Below are 22519 nucleotides of genomic sequence, written 5' to 3' on the forward strand. Positions count from 1 at the left end.
AAATTGAAACTTATTTGTCACAGTTTTGGAGGCTGTAAGAAGATTCAGTGAGGGCCCCCTCTCTGGATCATGATGGTGTCTTCTAACTATGTCCTCCACATAGAGGAGAGGCCAAAGGGTCACTCTGGGTCCTGTCTTAGAAGTGCACTAACCGATTCATGAGGACCTCACCTCTTGATACAATCATCTCATGGGCCAGGATTTCTGCCTATAAATTTTGTGAGGTACACAACCAGCAAAGACAGGAATTACTAAGATGACTGTGATGATTGATCCTGAATAACACTGGGCCATTGGATACTAATTTATGATGGAAGGTAAGAAAGCATGTCTGTAACACAGGTGATCCCTTAAAGAATCTCTTCATTATCATGTCCTGGATGAGGTGAGTGCAAAATTACCCCAACCCACCCATCCAGGACTACAGTGACCCAGATCCCTCAGAAAGGACATTCGGGTCACCCAAAGAGCTATGACAGCTGAGGTGCATGTGAGGAAGAAGGAGATATGGAATGAGTAGTAGAAGAAGGTAGCTGTGGATACCAGCTATGACCATCTGATCAATTACAGAAAGACAATTCAGTTGCATGTAGTCACCATTTCTCTTTCTTAGTTGTTATGAATATACCTTTATTCATCAAATATTTTTGCTTTCTTTTCTCTCTTAGTCACTTATCCTGTAATATACTATATATTGAATTCATATCATAGAATTTAAATATTACTAACTTTATATCATAGTTAAATAACAGGGTGTCAAGAAGGAGAAAAGTAAACAACACTCCAGGATTTTATCGCCTCTTCTGGAAAAGAGATTAGTACACTGGGGTGGTATACAGGATACTTGGAATATATTATTTGGAATCATGAGTTTATTATTCTCTCTATGTAAGGATTAAGTAGGATTTAAGCAGAAACTACAGGATTAAAGTTGACCAAGGGTGGACTTGTGGTGGTTAATTTTATGTGTCAACATGATTGATCCTAAGGGTGCTCAGATCCTTGGCTGAGTATTCTCAGTATTTGTGTGAGGGTATTCTTGGATAATCCAATTAGCTTGTCGGTTGGTAGATTTAAGTAAAAGCAAATTGTTCTCCATAATGTTGTTAGGCCTGAATTAATCAGCTGAAGGCCTGAATGGACCAGAAAGCTGTCCTTACCAAGAGAGAGAATTCTCCCACCTGGTAACCATGGAACAAGGATATTCGCTCTTTGTCTATAGCCAGCCCTCAGACTGAAACTGCACCATCATTTCCTCCTGAGTCTCAAATCTAGTATTTCACTAACTGTATTTACTATACTTTATAATATTTATGTTTTCAATATTTATATTACCAATCTTATGTAGATGAACTTTGAAGTACTTTCTAACCTTTTCTCCCAAAAAGCAATGACCCAATGGATCTCATAAGTGGCATATATGCTTTTGTATTTAGTTTTGTACATGTATATTTTCTAAAAGTGAAAATGCAAAGTCAAGTCATACATACATTAAAATGTAATAAATATTAGGACAAGTTCTCAACAGATACCATACAATTTATACGCTCATAGAAAAGTCCTTTATCCCATAATTTTCTAAAACAATTTGCTATCATTTCTATAACTATGAATATGGTTGAATATCTTTTACTTATATTCTAGGAACCATATATTTATATGTTTTAGTCTTCTCTCTTTCTATGACATTGTTCAAGTAAATTAGCTCTTTTTCTGTGATGCAAGTTGAAAATATGGTTACAACGTGTTGATTTTCTTCTGAATTCTTTGTATAAAATGAATTTATTTTAATTTTATATACTTTTTCATGTATTTTCAGTCTTCTGAGTTTGATGTCATGCATGAAAAAGACTGACATTCTAATATTTTTTAAATTATTTGAGACTTTCAAGTTGTGTAGTTTCAATCTTCATGCTTAAATCTATGGTATATCTGAAATTTAGTTTGACATATGATTATATTTTGGACCTAATCTCTTTTTTTGCTATGAGATTATCCAGTTATTCTAGTCAATTTATTGGGCTCATTATGTGCCACTAACGTGAAATAGAACCTTACGATAAGCAGTTCTTGAAAGCATTTGTTTTGGCCTCTTTCCTGTGAAGATTGTCCTATAATTTTGTCTGCATTATTATGACCAGTACTGACTAGTCTAATTTCTGTAGCTACAGAAAAGCTTTCCACAAGGGGTAAAGACAGTTCCCCTCCTTTACCAAGAACAAAATCAGCCTGTTAAAAAGAAAAATTACTTATTTCAAGCTAATTACAATTGTAATCCAAAAGACACAAATTCAAGGAGCTTTAAAATGCTTTGTGTATTTAGAACCTGAAACCACAAGGGCCTCCACAGGGAATGGTGCTGATGGAAGTTAAACTGTCTGTAAGAGAAGGGTTGGGTGTAGTCTTAGTCTCTGAGTAGTTTGGGGAAGGGGTCTATTGACCAAAGATCAGCAAAGGTTAGCAAATATTTGGAAACTACTGTTTGGCCAAATCCACAGGGCAGTGTACCTGAGAATAAGGGGCGTGTCTGCAACCCAGTTAATGGTCACTTTGCATGTGGATCTGTGTCAAATCTGATTCAATCATAACCTCCTAACTCCTTTCTAATTGCCCCAACCAGTGCTAACTCTGTTTTGATTTTCTTCCTTGATAATTTTTTCTATAAAGTTTCTAAAATGAAAACAGTGTTTCCTGGAACCTGCTCAACTCTGAAATCATCCATGGACAATATGTACATGAATGGGTATGGTTCTGTTTCAAGAAAACTTCATTAACAAAAACAGACAACAGGAAGATTTGTCATACAGGCCAAGTCTACCAATCCCTGTTACAGAAAGTTATTTATTTCCCCCTTTAAACTAATTATAAAACCAATATGTATTCTACCTAATGTGTGAGGGGCTAATATTCTCTGGTAGGCACATCGTTTTTAAAAATTGCTAATGAAACTAAAAAATTTAAATATCAGTAATAGGCCACAGCATAGTCCAGCTTCTCTAATGTTTTCAAGAGAAAAGCTAGTCCTATTTAAATAGTGAGTTCAGGCCCTTTAGACCCAGACCCAGTAGTTCACCAGAAGGAGACAGCACTGCAGTTACTTCACGGGCAAGTCTATCCAGGATCCATGCAGTCAAGGGAGTTTTATCATTTCTAGGAGCCTCAACAACACTCTTCCAGGGTCCAATCAGTTGTGTGCCACAAGGCTATTCTTAACCTCATTCAAAGTGGCAATGTGGACAGGGAAACTGTTAGCTCACTCTCTGGGAAGAAATGGCAGAGGAACTTCAGAAAGGGCTGTGAAAACCAGGACTTTCCTCCCCTCACCTACTGACCTCACATACTCCCTTTTCCTGCCCACTAGGAAATAGTGCAGAAACCTTATCTGTCAATTCAGCAGGGAAGAAGTGCAGTTTCATCTTCAGTTCTCTTCCTCTCAGCTCCTAATTGGATGGCTGTAATACCCTGTTTAATTATCAACTTCTAAGAAGAACAGTGGATTTTCCAAAGAACCAGCATCAGGAGGAAGCTCAAGGAATTAGGGAAGGCATCTGAGACTTTTCCCCCACCTGCAGAGCCAGTGCCAGGTAAGTCAACTCCTAAACTCGGTCATTCAAGCTTCTTTCCCTAGCAGCCAACATCAGCAAGTTGCCCAGTGCTCACTCTACTCTAGGGTTGTAGAATCACACTGGCCAGTGGACAAAAGACATAGAGTTCACTGTTAGTGATGGCATGGCATCTGACCCTCCTAACACTTTTCTGTGGACAAACTCAGTATCTATGTTGCAGAGGTGTCTGCAAGGAAGAAACCTTTGTCCTGCGTCCCCATGCTGATGCACATTGGGCATTCACCAGGGACTGCAGCAGAATCCAGTGAGAAGGCTGATAATGTCATCCTGTCCTTGTCCATGGGAGCATGGGAAGGAACCCCTTTCTGAAACTGAAAAGCCATACCCCAGCACCTTTGCAAGGCTGTCCCAGTGGGGTAGTATCTTCCAGCCTCCCTCTTCAGGAGGTTGGGAGGGATAGGATTGGGGTTTGAACTCAGGGCTTCACAGTTGCAAAGCAGACCCTTTACCACTTGAACCACACCTCCAGTCCCTCCCTGTTCTCAGTACTTTCCTGACTGATTGAAGACATCTGTTCTGATCAAAGTAAATGAGACTCTTCATTTTCTTCCATTCTCCTTGAGCCCTTTCTAGACTATATAAATATAAATTCAAAATCCCATATCACTACCCCATTCCCTGCATATTTTCTTCTAAGAAATATAATTCACACACACACATATATACTTTACATATTTGTTTTATTACCTGTTTCTCCCACTTGAATCTTTGTCCATTTTGTTTATTCCTTGATAATGGAAACCTAGAATAATATCCACCATGTAGCAGATAACAGTCAAAGAATTGAGTCACCAAATTCCTTTAGAATGACTAGAACCATTTCTAACCAATTTTCAACTCAATATCTCATTCTGATTCCACTTACCCCCAGATACAACTGTTCTCATGGCCTGTCATCAATGCCTTACTTTCCTCATTCCATTCTTTAGAAGCCCAGCAATGCTTTGGGGTCATAAAACAGGGAACAAAAGGCAGCTGGGCCATGTTCTGACCCGACCAGATTGTTTTTTCCTTTAGAATATACAAAATGTGGAAGTTGGTACCTTTGATTCACAAGCAGAAAAGTGATATGCATGTGCCTTGAATAACCAGGAGAAATGACTCCAAGTTCATACATTCCAGTGAGTGGCTTTTCTGAGTTTCAGGAGCCATGCCATCTACACCTACCATGAGAGCTCTCATTTTCCTAGTGGAAAACAGGAAGGAGCAACTGATGCTGAATTCAGAAGCCTTAAGGTTTCTTGAAAAGACATCTCAACCTTTGGTGGTGGTAGCAATTGTTGGGCTGTGTCATACAGGGAAATCCTACCTCATGAATCACCTTGCTGGGCAGAACAGTGGTAAGTGAGGAGACATTTTCTTGGAACAAGTGATAGGATGAGCTGATCATACCTTCTCTAGGGCCATCTTAAGAAGAACCTAATCCCTCCCACTGAAGAACATTTCTCATTTACTGTCATATTTATAACCTCAAACCTAACCACAAAATCTCCCTCTTTTGCCCATTAACAAAAAGCTCCGTGGCCCTATCAAAAGATCTTCCCCACCACTCTTCCTGATCCCATTCACTCTCACCTGCTCAGGAACTGAGCTCCAGCAAGTACTCCCTTCCTTTCTCCCATATCCTTCACCCACGTTGCACACTCATCCCAAGGAGCACCAAACACAGTTTAGTATGTCCTTTTAAAAAGCAAATGGGCAAAATGATGCATAGTAGGATACCTGTATATCCAGCATCTAAATTTCCAGGATTTTGTTATTTATTTATTTACCTAATTTCTTCACAGAAAATCTTTAATAAGTTACTACCATAGCACATACTATAATTAAAGTATATATGTATGATATTCAGAAATATGAAGCAGACATCTCCATTATCACTATCCAGATTAAGAAGTAAACCTTACCAAACCTGAAAAGCTGGAGTCATACCCTCTCATACCTTCCCTAAAACTCACCTATATTTTGGTTTTCAGAGCACAATTCTTCCATACCTGCTTTAAAAAATGATTCTGTAGCCTATTATGCATTCTAGAAAACAATTCACTTTGGCCTTCTTCTGGATTTTATAGAAAAGAGTGTGTGTATTATTGGTGTCTTGCTACTTTTACTCCAAAAAAAGTTATAAGCTTCTGCTAGTTCTCACATGTATCTATTTGCTCATTTTCTCTACTTTATGCTATGCTGTTGTCTCAGGATACCAAAAATTGTTTATCTGTTTTATTATTGATGAATATTGGTGTTATTTCCTGTTTTTTATCTTTAATGAATTAAGTTGCCAAGAGTATTATTCATTCATATTCTGGTGCACATATGAACAGACTTCCCTTATGCAATATACCCAGAAATATAATTTCTGGACCAAATAGTATGTGTGTTCAGTCTTTCTAAGTAATATTAAACAGCTTTCCAAACTTTATATATACAATTTACATACTCTTAACAGTAACTGGGGGGTCCACATATCCTACAAAAATTTGGTAGTATAGGACAACTGTTTCACTTGCTGATCTGTGGACTGCATAGTTGTATGATATTTATCTCACTATAAATAAGTTAGAGCACCTTGATATTGTATTCCCTATTTTGTAAAGTATGCATTTTTTTCTACCAAGTTGTCTTCTTTGTTTGAATTGACTGTTAGTACATTCTTACTATGATAATATCTGAAGCTTCTATATTTTAATTTCCTATAGACAATTTTTCCCCTACATACAGTTTTCTCCTTCCTCTCTGGCTCATAGATCCAGTACCATTATAAATTTAAACTCAGTGTACTAGAGATTCCTAGGTCTCTCTCTCTCTCTCTCTCACCCACTCTCATTCTTGCTCTTGCTCTCTTGCTCTCACTCTCTCTCTCATTGTGTGGCAATATGAAACTCTAGGAACACTATCACCTTTATTTCTACACACAATTAAACTAAGGAAGCATTGCCATATGGCAAATGGGCATATAGCTAGCTCACTTGAACTGTTGGGCAGGATAGATCACCCAGTGATTCCAGGGACTTGTCCTCAAATCCTCTCTACTGTAAGTTTAAGCTTTTGAAAAGAAAGGCCAATAGGTGTCTTTTATACATTTCCTTCAGTTAATCCCCCTGATGAGGAAATGAACACTGAGCTCATGGTTTGCTTAAAATGGAGTAAGAAAGGGAATAAAATAAGAGAGGAAATGGGAGTGAAAAAAAACCAACAAAAGCCATTGTATTCTTACAAGTCCTGGAAGAACACACCTGATCCAATGTGAGAGTCAATTTGCATCACTATGACAACGAACCAATCAAGAATAAGGATAAAAGGTTGATTTTGGCACATGACTTTGGATGTTTCAGTCCATGATCAATTGACCCCAGTGCTTTTTTGGCCTGTGGGTCCCAGCAAACACAGCAGGGAGCAAGTGCACAGGAAGGGCAAAGGGAACCAACAAGGAGTGAGAAAGCACGTGGTAAGTTTGCAACAGGAGTGGCCAGATAGGTATTAGCACACCTATACTCTGAAGAGCAAAGAGTGGATGCCTTGATGTGGTCAAGAGCAGAATCATTGGACAGAGCTATATGAAAGGAACTGTGTCTTGACATAAAACAGGCCTTTGGGACACTTCGGTACACCAAAGTGGAAGCTGGGAAACACACACCTCCTGTGGGATCATGTGCTCTTGCTTCCCACTGACCAAATTTTAAGAGAAGGTAGAGGACATGGAAGCTCTTCAGTGTCAGATCCAAGTACATAAGTTAACAAGTTTATGCTAGTTCTGTAAATTGACATACATTAAGCATTTGGAAGGAGTCAAATAGGGGTTACAAAATGTTTCTTGAGAAAGTTCTTGATAAAGATTGGATTAGTTACCCTTGCTGAAATAGTAGCACACACTTTCCTCGCCTTGTGCTATATCTTCCAACCACATTACCTGACAGCTAGGTCTCTGCTATGGATGTTTGTTGTTTTTCCTCTTCCCTTGCAGGCTTCCCCCTCGAATCCACTGTGAGGTCTCAAACCAAGGGCATCTGGATGTGGTGTCTGCCCCACCCCACCAAGCCAAACCACACACTGGTCCTTCTGGACACCGAGGGCCTGGGAGATGTTGAAAAGGTGAAGCAGAGAATCTTCTCTGCTCTTCTTTACCCAATTTGTCAAATTTGTCACCTCAGTTTAACTTCTGTAACATAGCCCTGTAAACTGCAAATCCAATCATGAATAACAAGGCTAAACTCCATTTCCTCAAACTTCCTTAGTAACCACACTGGTATGTTTGGGGTAAATTTTATTTATGGTGTAATTTCTTAAATATGTGTTGACAGATGAAGTTTAGGGCTCTATGCTCAGTATTGCAGGTAAAACAAAGAGAAATTCAAGGCCAAGAGCTGGATGTGGAGAGAGATATGTGGAGTGTAATCAGTACAAGGAAACACAGATGCAGAGAATGGGAAACTGATCCAGTCATTAGATTAGGAATGCTCCACGAAAAAAGCTGTGACAATAGATCAATGGGATCTACTACCTAAGATGCATGGATTTGATGGGTTGGTGGTAGGGACCATGAAAATGCTGTTTCAGTGAAAGAATCTATTTAAATAAGCTTCAGTTTCACCATTAAGGTTTTGGTCCAAATCTGTAAACTCTGGAGATGAATTCTGCAGTGAATAAAATCCTGAGCTAGAACCATTAAAAATATTGTGAACTAAAACATATGGTGTGTTGTCTCAATAGTGTTAGCTGGTTATATTCAATCTTCTCTCCTAATTTGTATTCACCTAAGACTAAATTAAAAGTAGCAGCAGTAGGTCCTTGGCTCTATTATTGCAAAAGGTGGGTATGGAAGGAAGGCACAGACTTAGCATATGGTCCACATATGAAAGTAGATCAATGAAACCTATTGAAATTGTTTTTAAGACAGTGGGACACAGGATGAAGGAGAATGATGCAGGAGATAATTCTAATCAAGATTTATCAATCACATATGTAAATGTTACATTGAAATACCCTGTGCAACTAATATATGCTAATAAAAATATAAAATTAAGCTAAATTTTTTTTAAAAATCTGAATTTGAAAATTCAGAAAGAGTTCTCAGTTATAAGTATAGCAAAAATGGACTGCTAATTTTAATAGATTGTAGTTTGCATAAATCTGTTTTATATCTACTTGAATTGTCAGTAGACCAAAACAAAACAAAATGTAAACAAATGGTGGCAGAATTACTAGCTGATCATATGTTCACAACTCTGTGTGGGTAGTATATGCATCTGTGTCAAACTCATCCATGAAACTTGTCCATCCTCCTTTCCTGCTCTCATGCATAGTTATTGCTTCAATCCAATAAAATAACTCTGCAATGCATGGACAACCAAAGGAGTGAATGAAGAGGGATCCCTAAGTCCTTTGCTCTCATGTGCTGTCTAGGGTGACACTAAGAATGATTCGAGGATCTTTGCCCTGGCCGTGCTTCTGAGCAGCACCTTTGTGTACAACAGCATGGGCACCATCAACCACCAGGCCCTGGAGCAGCTACAGTATCCTTCCAGGACCAGAACCACTACATTTCATTGAGTTCAGGAGAATAGCAACTGAGACTGTTTCTTCTTTGCTTTAACTGATTTGTCTTGGTTTTGTAAGAATGGACACAGGAGAAAAAGGGATGTTTATAAAATTTGTTTCTACATGAGATCTGGAAGATTTATTGTCTCACATTCCTAAGCTGTGATCCCAGTTATGTGACTGAATTAACACAGCTAATAAGGGCAAAATCCAGCCCCAGACCTGATGAAGTAGAGGACTCCACAGAGTTTGCAAGTTTCTTTCCTGACTGTCTGGGCTGTTTGGGATTTCACTCTGGAACAGAAGTTAGATGGGCATGACATCACAGAAGATGAGTACCTGGTGAATGCCTTGATGTTGATTCCAGGTATCAGAGCCTGGCCTGGGTTGGGGGAGGAAGGTTCAAAAGAGAAGTGGGATCAACTCAACCCTATTCAGCCTTTGACATATATGTTTATTTGAGACTGAATTGAGGTCCTTGCTAATGGCGAATGGAGATTGATAGGTGATCATGGCTTTAGATTTGTTGAAAAGGTTCAGAGATTAAGATAAAACTCACAGAGGAAATTTAGAGACAATGTTGTATCAAGTAATTTTTGACCAAATAGTGAGTGTCATGGGAAAAAAGGTAAAGATAATGTTGAGTATATTATTTGGCTCTGATTTTGATTACTCTTTGCTGTCTTGCAGAACATCTGTACTTAGATATTTTTTCCAGCAACATCTTATCATTATTTCTAGCATTACTATACTTTAGAGCCCATATCCCATTTTTGACATGGGACTGCAATGTCAGAAAAGTCCTTCTGACAATCTTTTTTTTAGTTAATCAATTATTCCAAACCTTAAAGAATAGTCTATATATTGTCTATGATATAAGGGCTATGGAAGCCAATTACAGGTTTCTCCCCATGAGACAAATGCCTCCCTTCCTCTCCAGAGGTACTGCCTTGACTCTTAGCTCTGTTCAAACCTGGACATCCCTTGTATTGGGTAGATTTCCATGCAGGTATATTTACAATAGGATGAAGGAGCTATAGTTATACAAAGATTCTTGGAAAAGTCCTCGATCACCTTGTCTGCAGGATATCTCTTCTATGGTTCTCTTTTGACAGGAACAAATCCCCAAACCCAAAAGTTCAACATGCTTAGAGAATGTATCAGATATTTCTTTCCAGTCCATAAGTACTTTGTCTTTGACTGGCCTACAAGTGACGAAAAATTATTATACAAATTGGAGAAAGTTACAGAAAACCAGTTGTAACAGAATTTCCAAATACAATCAAAAAACTTTAGCTCCTATATCTTAACCAATGCAAAGACCAAGACACTGAGAAGTGGAATCATTGTCACTGGAAATCATGAGTTTCTTGTGTCCTAAACCATGTCCTTGAGGTTCAGAATGTGTGACAAAGCTAAGATTCTTTGGGGGGTTATCAATATTTTTGTTTGATTAAGTAAAGGAATGTGAAGAAGCAGGTGCTCATACCATACATAAGAATGCATGGTTCTTAATTAAAATATCTACATAGGACCATTTTTTTTTTGGTATGACTGGAGTTTGAAATCATGGCTTTGTGCTTGCAAAGTAGATACTACACCACTTGAGCCACGCCTACAGTCCATATTGCTCTGGTTTTTTTGGAGATGGTTTCTCACTTACTATTTATTTATTTACCAGGCTGGCCTCACACTGCAATTCTCCTAATTTCAGCCTCCCACATAGCTAGGATTACAGGTGTAAGCCACTAGTGCATGGCCATACATGATCATTTTTTAAAGATAAACACATCTTTAAAAAACTAATACACTAAATATACAATAACAAACTACCACTAGTGAGAGAATCCTGCAAAATGAAGAGAAATTCCATAGGATAAATGTCTCTTATTGTGAATTTGCCAGATATTTTATGAATTAACACCAATCAGAAAATAAGCAGTAGGCCATGAATCCCATGCAATTTGTTTGAGAAAAAAATTTAAACAGGGCTGGCTTCATAACATGTAGCCTGTGCAGTCGTGGAGTCCCCATCCTAAGGTGGGCCAATGCTTGGTTCAGTTGCTGCTGTCTTCAAATTTCTGACATACTATTTCTAGGGGACTTGCATTTTCATGTGAGGCTACAAGTTATTTAATGTAATTTACTTTCTATGTCTAATAAACTATTTTTATAGTACTTAAATGGGAAAGATATTTTCCAGGAAGTCATAAAAATCAAGTGGTTGCAATCAGTAATTTAATTTTGTAATGTGAACTAGAGAACCATAAAAGAAAGAACGTACATAGAAAGCAGTGGTTATTAAAGAGAAATTGATTCAGAGGACAAAAAGTAGGAGATAAGAATGGGGAAGAAGGAGGAGATGAAAAATATTAAGATAAACATAATTTTTATAATGCCAGTCCTAAAAGTTTGTATGAGCAATGAGAGAGGACTTTCCATTTATTCCCTAACTATATGTCATTAAGGGCTGGGGACATTGGTGAAGACCCATGTGGATGCCATTAACAGTGGAATAGTACCTTATTTGGAGAATGCAATGATGACCCTGGCCCAGAGTGAGAACTCAGCATCTGTGCAGAAGGCAGCCTACCACTTCAATGAGCACTTGGCCCAGCAAGTGAGTCTCCCCACAGACACACTCCAGGAGCCACTGGATGTGCACACAGCCTGCAAGAGGGAAGCCATTGCTGTCTTAATGGAGCTCTCCTTCAAGGATGACAATCAGGAACTTCAGAAGAGGCTGGTGGTAATCAACTTTAGCTTTTACCCTTCCAGACCTCTGCCCTTCTGCAATGAGGCTTAGATGACACCCTTTCCATCCCAAGGTTCACATTCTTTCCATCATAGGAAGAAACTGTATTTCTTTGAGTAACAGGGCTCTTCAGGGTAAAGTCTACCTTTTCACTAAAGACATTATTTTCTATTTTGCAAAATAAATTATCAACAGCTTAGCAGCCTCAAGAACATTCATTTTTTAAAATGCTCACCATCTTTAAGTCCTATTCTTGAGAGCTTGTTTGGAGGTTCTAGCAGGGGAGCGCAGCTACTCGTATACCCTTGACCGAAGAACGGTCCTCCTCTATCGGGGATGGTCGTCCTCTTCGACCGAGCGCGCAGCTTCGGGAGGGACGCAGATGGAGCGGTGAGGGAGGAAGGGGACACCCGCCTAGCCAGCCAGATCAGCTGAATCAACCCTGGCGATCAATGGGGTGACAGATGTCGCAGCCAGATCGCCCTCACATCCAAGTCCTATTTTTTTTTCTAGTCTTTCTGATTTCCTTTTCTCCCAAAACCAGAGAACACTGATTAGAGGACTCACATGACCAGGTAATGCCCAACAGGACACTCTCCACTAAACTGTGCTACATAACATAATGCAGTCATAGCATTGATAGGCATCTTACTCATGGGCCCAGGACGATAAAGAATGCGAACACTAAGAGAGAACTCTCAGAGAAATCTTAATTCACCTCTGGAGAGGCACCCTCACTGAAAGTCTGTCTTTCAGCCCCTAAAAGTGACAAAAAAAAATCTCTTAGTTCTTACAGAGGGAATTCCACTGAGTTGTAATTTATTAGTGCAAATAAACAAACAAAAAAGTATTTCTTCCAGTATCTTCATACCTCAGATTATCACTGAAAGAATTCTTGTAAAGTTCAAAACTGTTAGGATATACTTAACTCATTCCTGCGAAGTTAGTTTCCTGTATGCATATTTTCATACATATTGTTGTGCAGGGTAGGGGTAACTATAGTGTTTACAAAGGTTCTTGCATTACTTCCAACCAAAAATGAATGCTTTGCTGTTCATTGTTAGGGTTTTTGTCACTGCTAATCATACTATATCTGAATAGATCACCTATCTCCCAAATCCATCATTTTTACAGTCTGAATTGACCAGAACGGGACTAAAGCAATTCTCTGGCTCCTTCTCCTTTCCCAGTCCACTATGCAGCTATCACACTGCTCCTTCTAAGAGGATCACAGTAGCACCTTCCTCTAATAGCCTCTCTCTATTGTCTTTTCCTTACATCACCTTGGCAGGACACCATAGAAAGAAAGAAGGAAGATTTTGTGCTACAGAATGAAGAGGCATCCCTCACATATTGCCAGGCTGAACTGAAGAAGATTTCAGAACCCCTGACAGAAAGTATTTCCAGAGGAATGTTTTCTGTTCCTGGAGGCCATAGTCTCTACCTAGAAGTCAAGATGAAGGTAGAACAGGCTTACCAGCTACTGCCCAGGACAGAAGTGAGGGTGAGGAATAGGTGGAGAGGGAGGATAACCCACAGAGTGAAGTGAGAGGGTCTTTGTTGCTCCTTCTGAAAATTTAAGATCATAGCATCACTTGTGAAATGAAAGTAGAATATGGCGATGTGTTGACATTTTTCATCTCCTAGTGGTTAGATACTCTTAGATAAAAAAGAATTTCTGACCAAAGGCTATTTGGAGCCAGGAACCCAGTTGAAACAAACCATTTATTTTCTTTATCTGACAAGGGTGGGATAGTTTATGGCCGGGGTTATAACCCAGTGGTAGAGTACTTGTCTGGGATAGCCCTGGATTCTATCCTCAGCACTGCCAGAAAAAAAGGAGTATGTTTGTGCTAAGCACAATACATTCAGTGAAGATGAATGAAATGATCTCACTTCAGGTGTACAAACAATAGTCACTTATCATTGGTGTGATAATGGTTACCTTAAGACAACAATAACTGGTATGTACTGATAGAAACATTGAGAAGATGAGGGGCATAGTAATTAATAAGCAGTCTGCATTCACTTTCTACACCAGAATAGTTTCAGGTGATCTTGTTGGAACACCAGTTTGTTTTTCAGAATAATATAAACTAGCTATTTCTCTCTTTCAGATTCCTGCAGTAAAGAAACATAATGCATAGAGGACTTTTAAGTTGCCTAGGATTAGTCAGCAAGTGCTAGAACTAATAAAGTGGCATTAGAAACTCAACAATTTTTCTTTTCAGAAATTTTCATACTGTTTTCCTTAATCGATATTCCCATTTACATTCAACCAAGAGTTTACAAGTGTTCCCTTTCCCACATCCTCAAAGAACACTTATCTTTTTAATAGTCATCATTCTAACAGGGATAACATTGTGGCAATGATTTGCATTTTAGTGATGGTGAGCACTTCTACAAATAACTATTGACCCCTTCTTCTTTTGAAAAATGTCTATTCAGGCTTATTGCCCATTTTTTAACCATCTTCTTTTCTTTCCTATTGAGTTGTATGAATTCTTTACATACTTTGGATATTAATTCCTTATCAGCTATATGGCTTGAAAATATTTTCTGTCATTCAATATGTTACCTAATCATTATGTTGATTTTTTGCTGTGTGAAAAGTTTTTCATTTGATATATTCCCATTTAGTTATTTCCCTATGCTTTGGATTTAAGCCCAAAAAACTCATGGCAAAAAGGCCAATGTCAAAATGCTATTCCCCTATGATTTATTTTAGGAGTTTTAAAGTTCCACATCTTTTATTTAAATCTTTAAATTTTTTTTGCTTTTGTGTAAGGTGTAAGAAAAAGATCATGTTCCATTGGTCTATGTGTCTGCTTTAATGTGAATACAATGCTGTTTTGATGATTAAATAATATAGCTATAAATGTATGATTTATTTATAATAAAGTATGATGGAATATTATTGATTAGACAGTCCTGCCAATTGTGACAAGATGGATTAAAACAAAGGATATTTTGCTAAGTGAAATATAACAAATACAGGAAATGATCCATTTTCTGTGACACAAAATCAAAAAGAAAAAAAGAAGGGGAGGAAGGAAGAAAGGAAGAGAAAAAATGCAAGTCAAACTCATGCTAACATACAGTATGATGGTAATTCTGAGGGCTGGGGCAGGGCAAAAGGAAATGATAGGTCAAAAGATACAAACACACAGTCACAAAATAAGTAAGTTCTAGAAACACAATGTACAGCAGGATGATATTAAACTAATACATTGTATAACTGAAAATTACTAAGAAATTAGACCTGAAGTGTTATAAGAACAACAAAAAAGTAACTCTGTGAGTTGATGATATATAAATTAGCATGATTTCAGCAGTATTTAAACAATGTATGCATATATCAAAACACTATATTGTACTCTTCAAATATATGCAATTTTTGTCAATTATACCTCAAAAAGCTGGCAAAACAAAACAACTTGGAAGGCAGCCTAGGAATGCAATTTGTACAAGAGGTAGAAAATATAAGTTGAATTACATGTTCTCCTAGTTAAAAAATGATAGAGCACCACCAAGACAGAAGAAAAGGTATGTGTAAGCATGACAAACAATTGAGGGTATGTGTTTGTAGAACTGCACATAAGTCTGATGGGTCTGTAACCTGGGGTGATTGACAGGAATCATCACTGGGAGAGGAGGCTAGAGAAACTAAAAAGAGCCTGCTAACCAGGGTTTGCATGTATCAACAAAGAACTTGGACTTTTTGTTGTTGTCATGGAATTAAAGGAACCCTCTAGGATCTTAAACAGTCAGTCTTGAGATCTTATTGAACGATTCCTGCATCAGAAGACTAGATCATCACTGCCTAGTGTTTTTTCCTTCTTGGTTCCCCAGGCCAATGAGGTCCTCCAGGCCTTCCTGCAGTCCCAAGCTGCTACAGAGAAGTCCATCCTGCAGTCAGTCAAAGCCCTCACAGGAGAGAAAACCATCGCAGGTACCAGGGTGGGTTCCATTTTCAGAGGGGTGGGAGGTTCCTGTAAATCCTGCTGACTGATGGACAAGGAGATTGTCCTGAAACAAAGAGCATTTTCCTCTTATGGAGTACAGGCTCTCCTGTACCTGAAAACAACAGTGGAGTTGGGGTTCCACATCCAGCCAGTAAGGGCTGGTACCTCATGGTGGGAATCATGATCCTGCTGGCATGGCTAGTGGAAGAATTCAGGTTCCCCTCTTGGTAAATCAGTTTGGTCTCTCAGCTCAGAAAAGTAGGCTCAGGCCTGACTCTTGTTTTCTTCCCATTAAAAACTATTGTGGGACAGATGAGTGAGCTAAGAAGAAAGCAGTGAAGAAAGAACTGGAGCTGCTGAGACAAAAACAGAAGGAGCAAGAAGAAGCAATGAAGACTCAAGAGAGAAGCTTCTGGGAACACATAGCCCAACTAAAGAAGAAGTGGGAGGTGGAAAGGGAGAACTTTCTGAGAGAGTCTGAGAAGATGCTGCAGCATAAGCTTAAGGTGAGTCTGCATGGGACCTGGTAGTGCCTAACACATAGTGTCCTGGTTCCTCAGGAAGGAGACATCCAAAATTTTGGAGCAGGTTTGATTCCTAAGGGAAACTCGAAAAGTAACTGGTCCTACTGAAGCCTGTAAATCTGCAAGACTCCAGCACTTGAGTAGCATTATATTTTTAAGAGTTGAAAAAATGTCCCCCATGGGGCTGGGCTGCTGTTTGTTGACATTAAAGGATACTTATTGAGCATCAGTTGAATATGACCTTAATGCACTAGTCCCTAGCATTCTTGGTGTGACCACCAAAGAGACATGAAGTAGATCCATCTAGTCTGAATGTATCAGCTTTGGCCTGATGGAAAATGGAAAGTGTTGAAAGCTCAGAAGTTGCTCCATTTGTTTCCATGTTTGCCTGATTCATCCTGTAGAGCAGGAGTAAAATAAACTCTTTGTCCTCATAGGGCTTGATAATCAGAGTTCTATACAAAGTCAGTGTTTCCTATAGTTTGTTAGATGATTCTGGCCGTGACACGTTCTAATGTCTGAGGATCAATTGCCTGAGTATCAGTTACAGTGCAACCCACATTCTCTCCCAAAGGGCATTCTAGGTGCCAGAACAAAACTCCACCGTGCAGTGAGACAGTGTTGAGGAAATCTCACAGATGTGTAAATCATGCATAGTACACTCCCACTGCTCGGGTCCAAACATCTGTAATATCAGAGAACCTTCTAAGGTAGAAGAGATTAGACATATAAGCATTACTGAAATTATTAGGTGCAAAACCTGACTGTTAATAATTAAGGTTTTTCAAAAGTTGACTCTTCCTCTTTCATAGGTGCAAGAACTGCTTTGTTGATAGATTTAAATGGAAATATGAGGTCTTAACTAAAGAGATAAATCGACTAAATGTAAGGATTAAAGAAAATGAAAACAATCAACCCTTAAAAACTACATGGCTCATTTATGTGGTCTGTACTGTGTTATTTGTAGCACTGCTGAAACTTGTACATTAATTTGTGCAGGATTGGAAATGTTCAGGTTATAAATGAATAATTAAATTTATAGTAAGGAATTTACAAAGTCTTCTTTATTTTAATAGCAGGACACAGTGGCTCATTCCTAGTGTTTCAGAGTGGTTTCACTTACAAAGTTTAAAAATAAAAAGCAATTATCAAAGAATATCAGGTCCTGATATCCTTGTCCTTATGGACAAACTTAATTTTGATTGACTTAATTTCAAGCACTAGGAAACAAGTTAGAAGATACTGAAATTATTGTTAGAAAAGCCTTCAGTAAAGCAAAAAGACAAATACCCAGATGGAGAAAACATTTGTTTTGCAAGTTTTAGGTGTGGAGATAATGTATGATGAGCTCTTGTGAGAAGTGACCAACAAACACATTTTAATATGCAGAAATATTTTTCAAATGTTTAATTTTACTGAAATAAAAGTGCAAATTAGAACTGTGAAGTTCTTGATTCATCTCTGTAGTGGGCAAGGAAAAGTGATTTTGACAGCCCTAGCATGCCAAGGGTTTGGTGAAATTCACAGACTCTCATGTTTGCTCATAAGAGTGTCAACTGATGCAATTATATATCACATGACTTTCATCTAGCATTTCTACATGTAGGAATTTCTCTTATACATTTATTTACCCAAGTTGAAAATGACAGTTTTAATCACTTATTTGAAGTAAAATCATTGTAAGGCCAATACAGTAGGAAAAATGTTGAAATCCTTCTGTCAGGAACTGTCAAAGTTAATATTGGTACATACTTTCAGAGGAATACTGTACAGTCACTAACATGAAAGGGTATTAATATGAGAACATCTCAAAAAGTTTATTGCAAGTAAAAACAGACTATAGAAAGTGTTATAGTTATATCCACTTAACTTAGAAAATAGTGAATATACACATATATTCTTATCTACCTAAGAAAAAATACAAAATAAACTAGTATCCATGGTCACAATGGGTAGGGATATGAATAATTAAGGTGAGAAATGGGAGAATAACTAATTTTATATCACATTTATTCCATAATTTTTCACTTTGTAAGAATTTGTTACTTATTCAAACTTATGTTTAAATGAAACTACTGAGATTATCAGTGAAATAATAACATGGCTCGGAAAGTCCCTGTGACAGGAGGGAAGTGTTGGCTGGCATAAATTGGCTGGGGGTGGGTGGGCACAAGGTGGCACACATGTAAGTAACCGTAAAAATGATAAAAATAAAAGGAGAAAGAAAAATAAAGGGAAAAAAGGCCTGCTAACACCTAAGAAAAAGGCATAAATTGGGTAAACAGGAAAAGTTTGCTAGTGAGAACAGGGCCTAGAAGATGCAAGACACACATGCACATTCAGTTTTCATTGTGGCTGTTCAGTAAGGCCTTAAAAATCTATTCCCTAGCAGATGGTCAGACGTAAGTCTCCTGAGATGTGGACTACAAAAGTTTCTAAATTCTGCCACATATTTACAAAGATGATGGCATTAGGAGGCAAAATTTTCTTCAGGGTCAAGTCAACACTTTAGGTGCTAAAGAGATGAGGAGCAAAAATTCCCTGTCATTCTACAAGCTGAGAGTCCTCTTCTGATTCAGCCACTTCATGGGCGTAGAGGGTTCTTAATAAGACCAGGTTCCTCAACTGTGTCCTTTATTTGCTAACCTCTACTCCTCCTATGCCTCCTATTTCTGACTTCCTGATCCTGAATGAGGTATCTTTCCTCTGTTCAGACGTGGGACCATGCTGTCACGCTTACCTCAAATCATTTTTACATTATTGTGAAACTGAAAATATCTATTTACTTTTGTCTACCACCTCTTGATCTCATATGAATAGTCTTCTTTTGTACCTGATCTTTAGTTCTAAGCATAAAACCCCCCACATGTACACAAAATATAGGCTGATCCTCTCCTATGACACTGCCAATAGGCTGGATTTACCATAAACCCACTACTTTCCCCAGTCTTTAGGGTTCACAAAATACAGGACATAATTTTAGGAACAAGCACAGAAAGGACTCACTGAAGTGGAAGGGACTCACACACTTGTCTGAAACTGCTGCCTGTGTCTCTGAGGGACTGGATGCCCCATGTGCTCTGTGATCCCCAAGCTTCTCATTCATGGTCACTGCCCAGGAAAGAAGTCACTGTCATTAGTTTCTAGCAAAATTAGGACATTTAAAATAGTAATAAAGTGTCTTAATCATGCAAACCTCTCTTTCCTGCCATAGTTCTGTAAGTTCAGGATGAAAGCATGCTTTTCTATGAGTGCTCAGGCTGACAGGAATCTTCATTTTGTCCAGAGACAGAAGAGAGCAGCACTGTGATTGCTCCTTATTTCTTCCTTCCTTCCAAAGTCCAAAGAGCATATCACCTCTTTCCTCAGAATTTAATGTAGCTCTCAGTCACCTTCCAGTTTCCCCAACCCAAACCACTGGTGAGCAAAGCCCTACAGATGTGCCAGTCCCCACAGGCCTACTGCCATCTCCCATGCGAACCAAGACAAAAGCTCTGAGCCAGGCACATCTTGGCTTCTGTTGAAGAGCTAGGAGGTAGGGCACAGCAAAAGCTCTGCTCCCAAGCCAAATATCACTAACACATGTGACCAGCACCAGGACTGTGAAACTGTCAATGTTCAAATGTTGGTGTGAAATCATAGCCACCTACATGACAGGATGACATGGTGTGTGGGGTTATAAAAGAAATAAAAACAAAACATAGCACAAACAAAAGAGGTCAGGCATAATGACCAATACTTGCAATCCCAGATAAAAGGGAGATGGAGACAGAAGGATAAGAATTCCAGGCCAGCCTAGGAAAAGTTAGATCAAGACCCAATCTCAAAAACAAACTTAAAACCAGAAGGATAGAGGCATGACTCAAGTAGCAGAGCACTCATCTCGCAATCAAGAGATTCTGAGTTTAATCCTCAGTACTGAAAATAAAAACAAACAAAAAACAAGTAGAGGAAAATAAGTCTCCAACCTGTTGAAATTCAGTCATTAATTGGAATAAATTTATTTATACCCAAAATAAGTCTTCATACAAAAGGTTTCTTAGATACTTAAAAATTTTTAATTTACTGAACTTTTGAAGACATTTCTATTTTAAGCATGTTTTCATCAATTTATACTAAGACAAGTTCACATCAACTCCTGTATGTGGCATTTAGTTCATTTCTAAAAACCTCTTTTCCATTTTCTTAGACTTTGTATTACCATGGTATCCTAGAGATATCTTCACACTTATTAGGACATGTATCAAAAGCCAAGACAGAATTGATTGACTACAGAAAATCTTCTTTGTTGTAGAATTTAGTGATGAGAACTTAGTAGAAATGGAAAAAAAATGGGATGGAGTGGGTTTTACTTAGCATATTTGTGGACCTAGGTTCAATGCCAGTCACAAAAAAGGACACTTTAAACTGGACACCACAGTTCTGAAACCAAAATCATAAAAAAAGGAGAGGGAAACACTGGCAACATGAATACTAGACACTATAAGACTGTTTGGTGAAAACGTAGAAAAGTTTTAAAATACCTAACCAAGCACTGCCTTAAGTCCAGTGAGTATAATGCTCCATGCATTTCTACAAAAACACAAGTCACTGACACTCACAGATTACAACCAATGCAATCCCAGTGTCTGCCTCCCAGACCAAGTGTTCCTGTCCCATAACCTCTAGCTACAGGCTATTGTTTCCAACAACTGTTCTGCTTCAGCAGCCATTGCTGTGCCCTGCAATTGTTCAGTCTCACTCTGGAGGGCACTGGGGGTGACCTGCTTCATTTCACCGTGCAAATTGTTCTGGTGCCTCTTCAGATCCGATGCCTTGGCAAAGGCCTTGGTTCAGGAGCCACACTCAAAAGGCTTTTTCTCTCTGTGTCCCCACTCATGGTCCTTGAGGTGGGACTTGTTTTGAAGGCTTTGTCACACATGTGGCACGCAAATGGCCTCTCATTACTGTGAACTCTCTCCTGCTTCCTTAAGTCTGGGGCATGGATAAATGATTTGCCACATACCTCACAACTGTAGGGCTTATACCTCCTGTGGATTTTTAGGTGTTCTTTCAAGTGAGCCTGTGTGATGAAACCTTTTGTACACATTTCACAACCAAATGGCCTGTCTGCTGTATGGAGTTTTTCAAACTTCCTCAATCTGCCTTCGTCAGAAAATGTCTTGTCACAGGCTTGGCAGGCAATCTGCTCCCGATGTGACCAGAACGCAAATACTCAAACTTCATGTCACTGGCCACTGTCCTCCAGCCTGGCGTTTGTCCATCTTTCACCTCACTCATTCCATCAATAAATGTTAAGGCTTGAGGGGTCTGGGACTCTCAATCTTTGCACTCTGGGGTTTCCATAGATTCTACTTCCTGGACATAGTAATTCACTTTTCAAACCTCCTCACTTCCCTAGTTCTTTCAGAATCACTTCCGGAACCCTGGGCGTAGTGGTCAGTGACTTGCCGTCCTCCTGTCTTGGGGGAGTGCTTACTCTTTGACTGTTATTTTCATCGGGACTAGGAACGTCGCGCTTTTCAGAACAGAGTTTATCCAAAACTCTGTTACGAGGATCTGACCCGATAACATCAAGTTAACATCTTCCTTTTTCACGGAAATCTTTGAGCATACAGTTCAGGACCTCTTCAAATCATGTCAGAAAGAAGGAAATCTCTCTATGACTGAAGAACTATCCACCTTCAGTTTCTTGAACGGCTTTTTAAAGTAGGTGTTGCAGGAGACAAGAACACATCTGTGTGCTCTGAATTTTACTTCCTCAGCCACAATGGCGATATCGCAGAATTCTCCCTCCACACGTTGTTCATTTCGGATTTTCAGAAACAGAGTGTTATGATCATCATCATTATATTTAATGGTTTCAGACATACTGATGAAAAAACCCATGAACAACTCAGGCTATTATTTTAATACCACCAAAATCTTCAGATCAGAATGACTAATCAGGAGTAAGACAGACCTGAAGCCTGACACAACCACAGACACTCGCCCTGGGCTCCCGGAGTTCACAGGCTCACAAACCAGGACGGGATGGACGCAGGGGCACAGTGGGTGGCAGTGTTTTGGATTTTTCTGGTTTTGTTTTTTTAGTTTGGGGAAGGGGCGGGGCGG

At 38.9% G+C, this 22519-nt stretch overlaps 1 protein-coding gene and 1 pseudogene across 1 annotated transcript; one reads left to right on the top strand and one right to left on the bottom strand.

Moving 5' to 3' along the window:
- Positions 1 to 4776: 4776 nt before the first annotated feature.
- LOC109680074 (guanylate-binding protein 7-like) lies at positions 4777 to 17395 on the top strand. The gene is given in 11 exon segments (XM_074066987.1): positions 4777 to 4966; positions 7588 to 7715; positions 9027 to 9136; positions 9334 to 9429; positions 9431 to 9528; positions 10277 to 10522; positions 11630 to 11910; positions 13208 to 13420; positions 15769 to 15868; positions 16194 to 16407; positions 17218 to 17395. Coding segments are annotated over 11 exon segments (1854 nt in total).
- A 3575-nt stretch (positions 17396 to 20970) lies between these two features.
- Positions 20971 to 22294, bottom strand: LOC109680075 (zinc finger and BTB domain-containing protein 14 pseudogene; annotated as a pseudogene).
- Positions 22295 to 22519: the final 225 nt, after the last annotated feature.

This window comes from Castor canadensis, chromosome 3 (genome assembly GCF_047511655.1).
Source record: "Castor canadensis chromosome 3, mCasCan1.hap1v2, whole genome shotgun sequence".
NCBI lineage: Eukaryota > Metazoa > Chordata > Mammalia > Rodentia > Castoridae > Castor > Castor canadensis.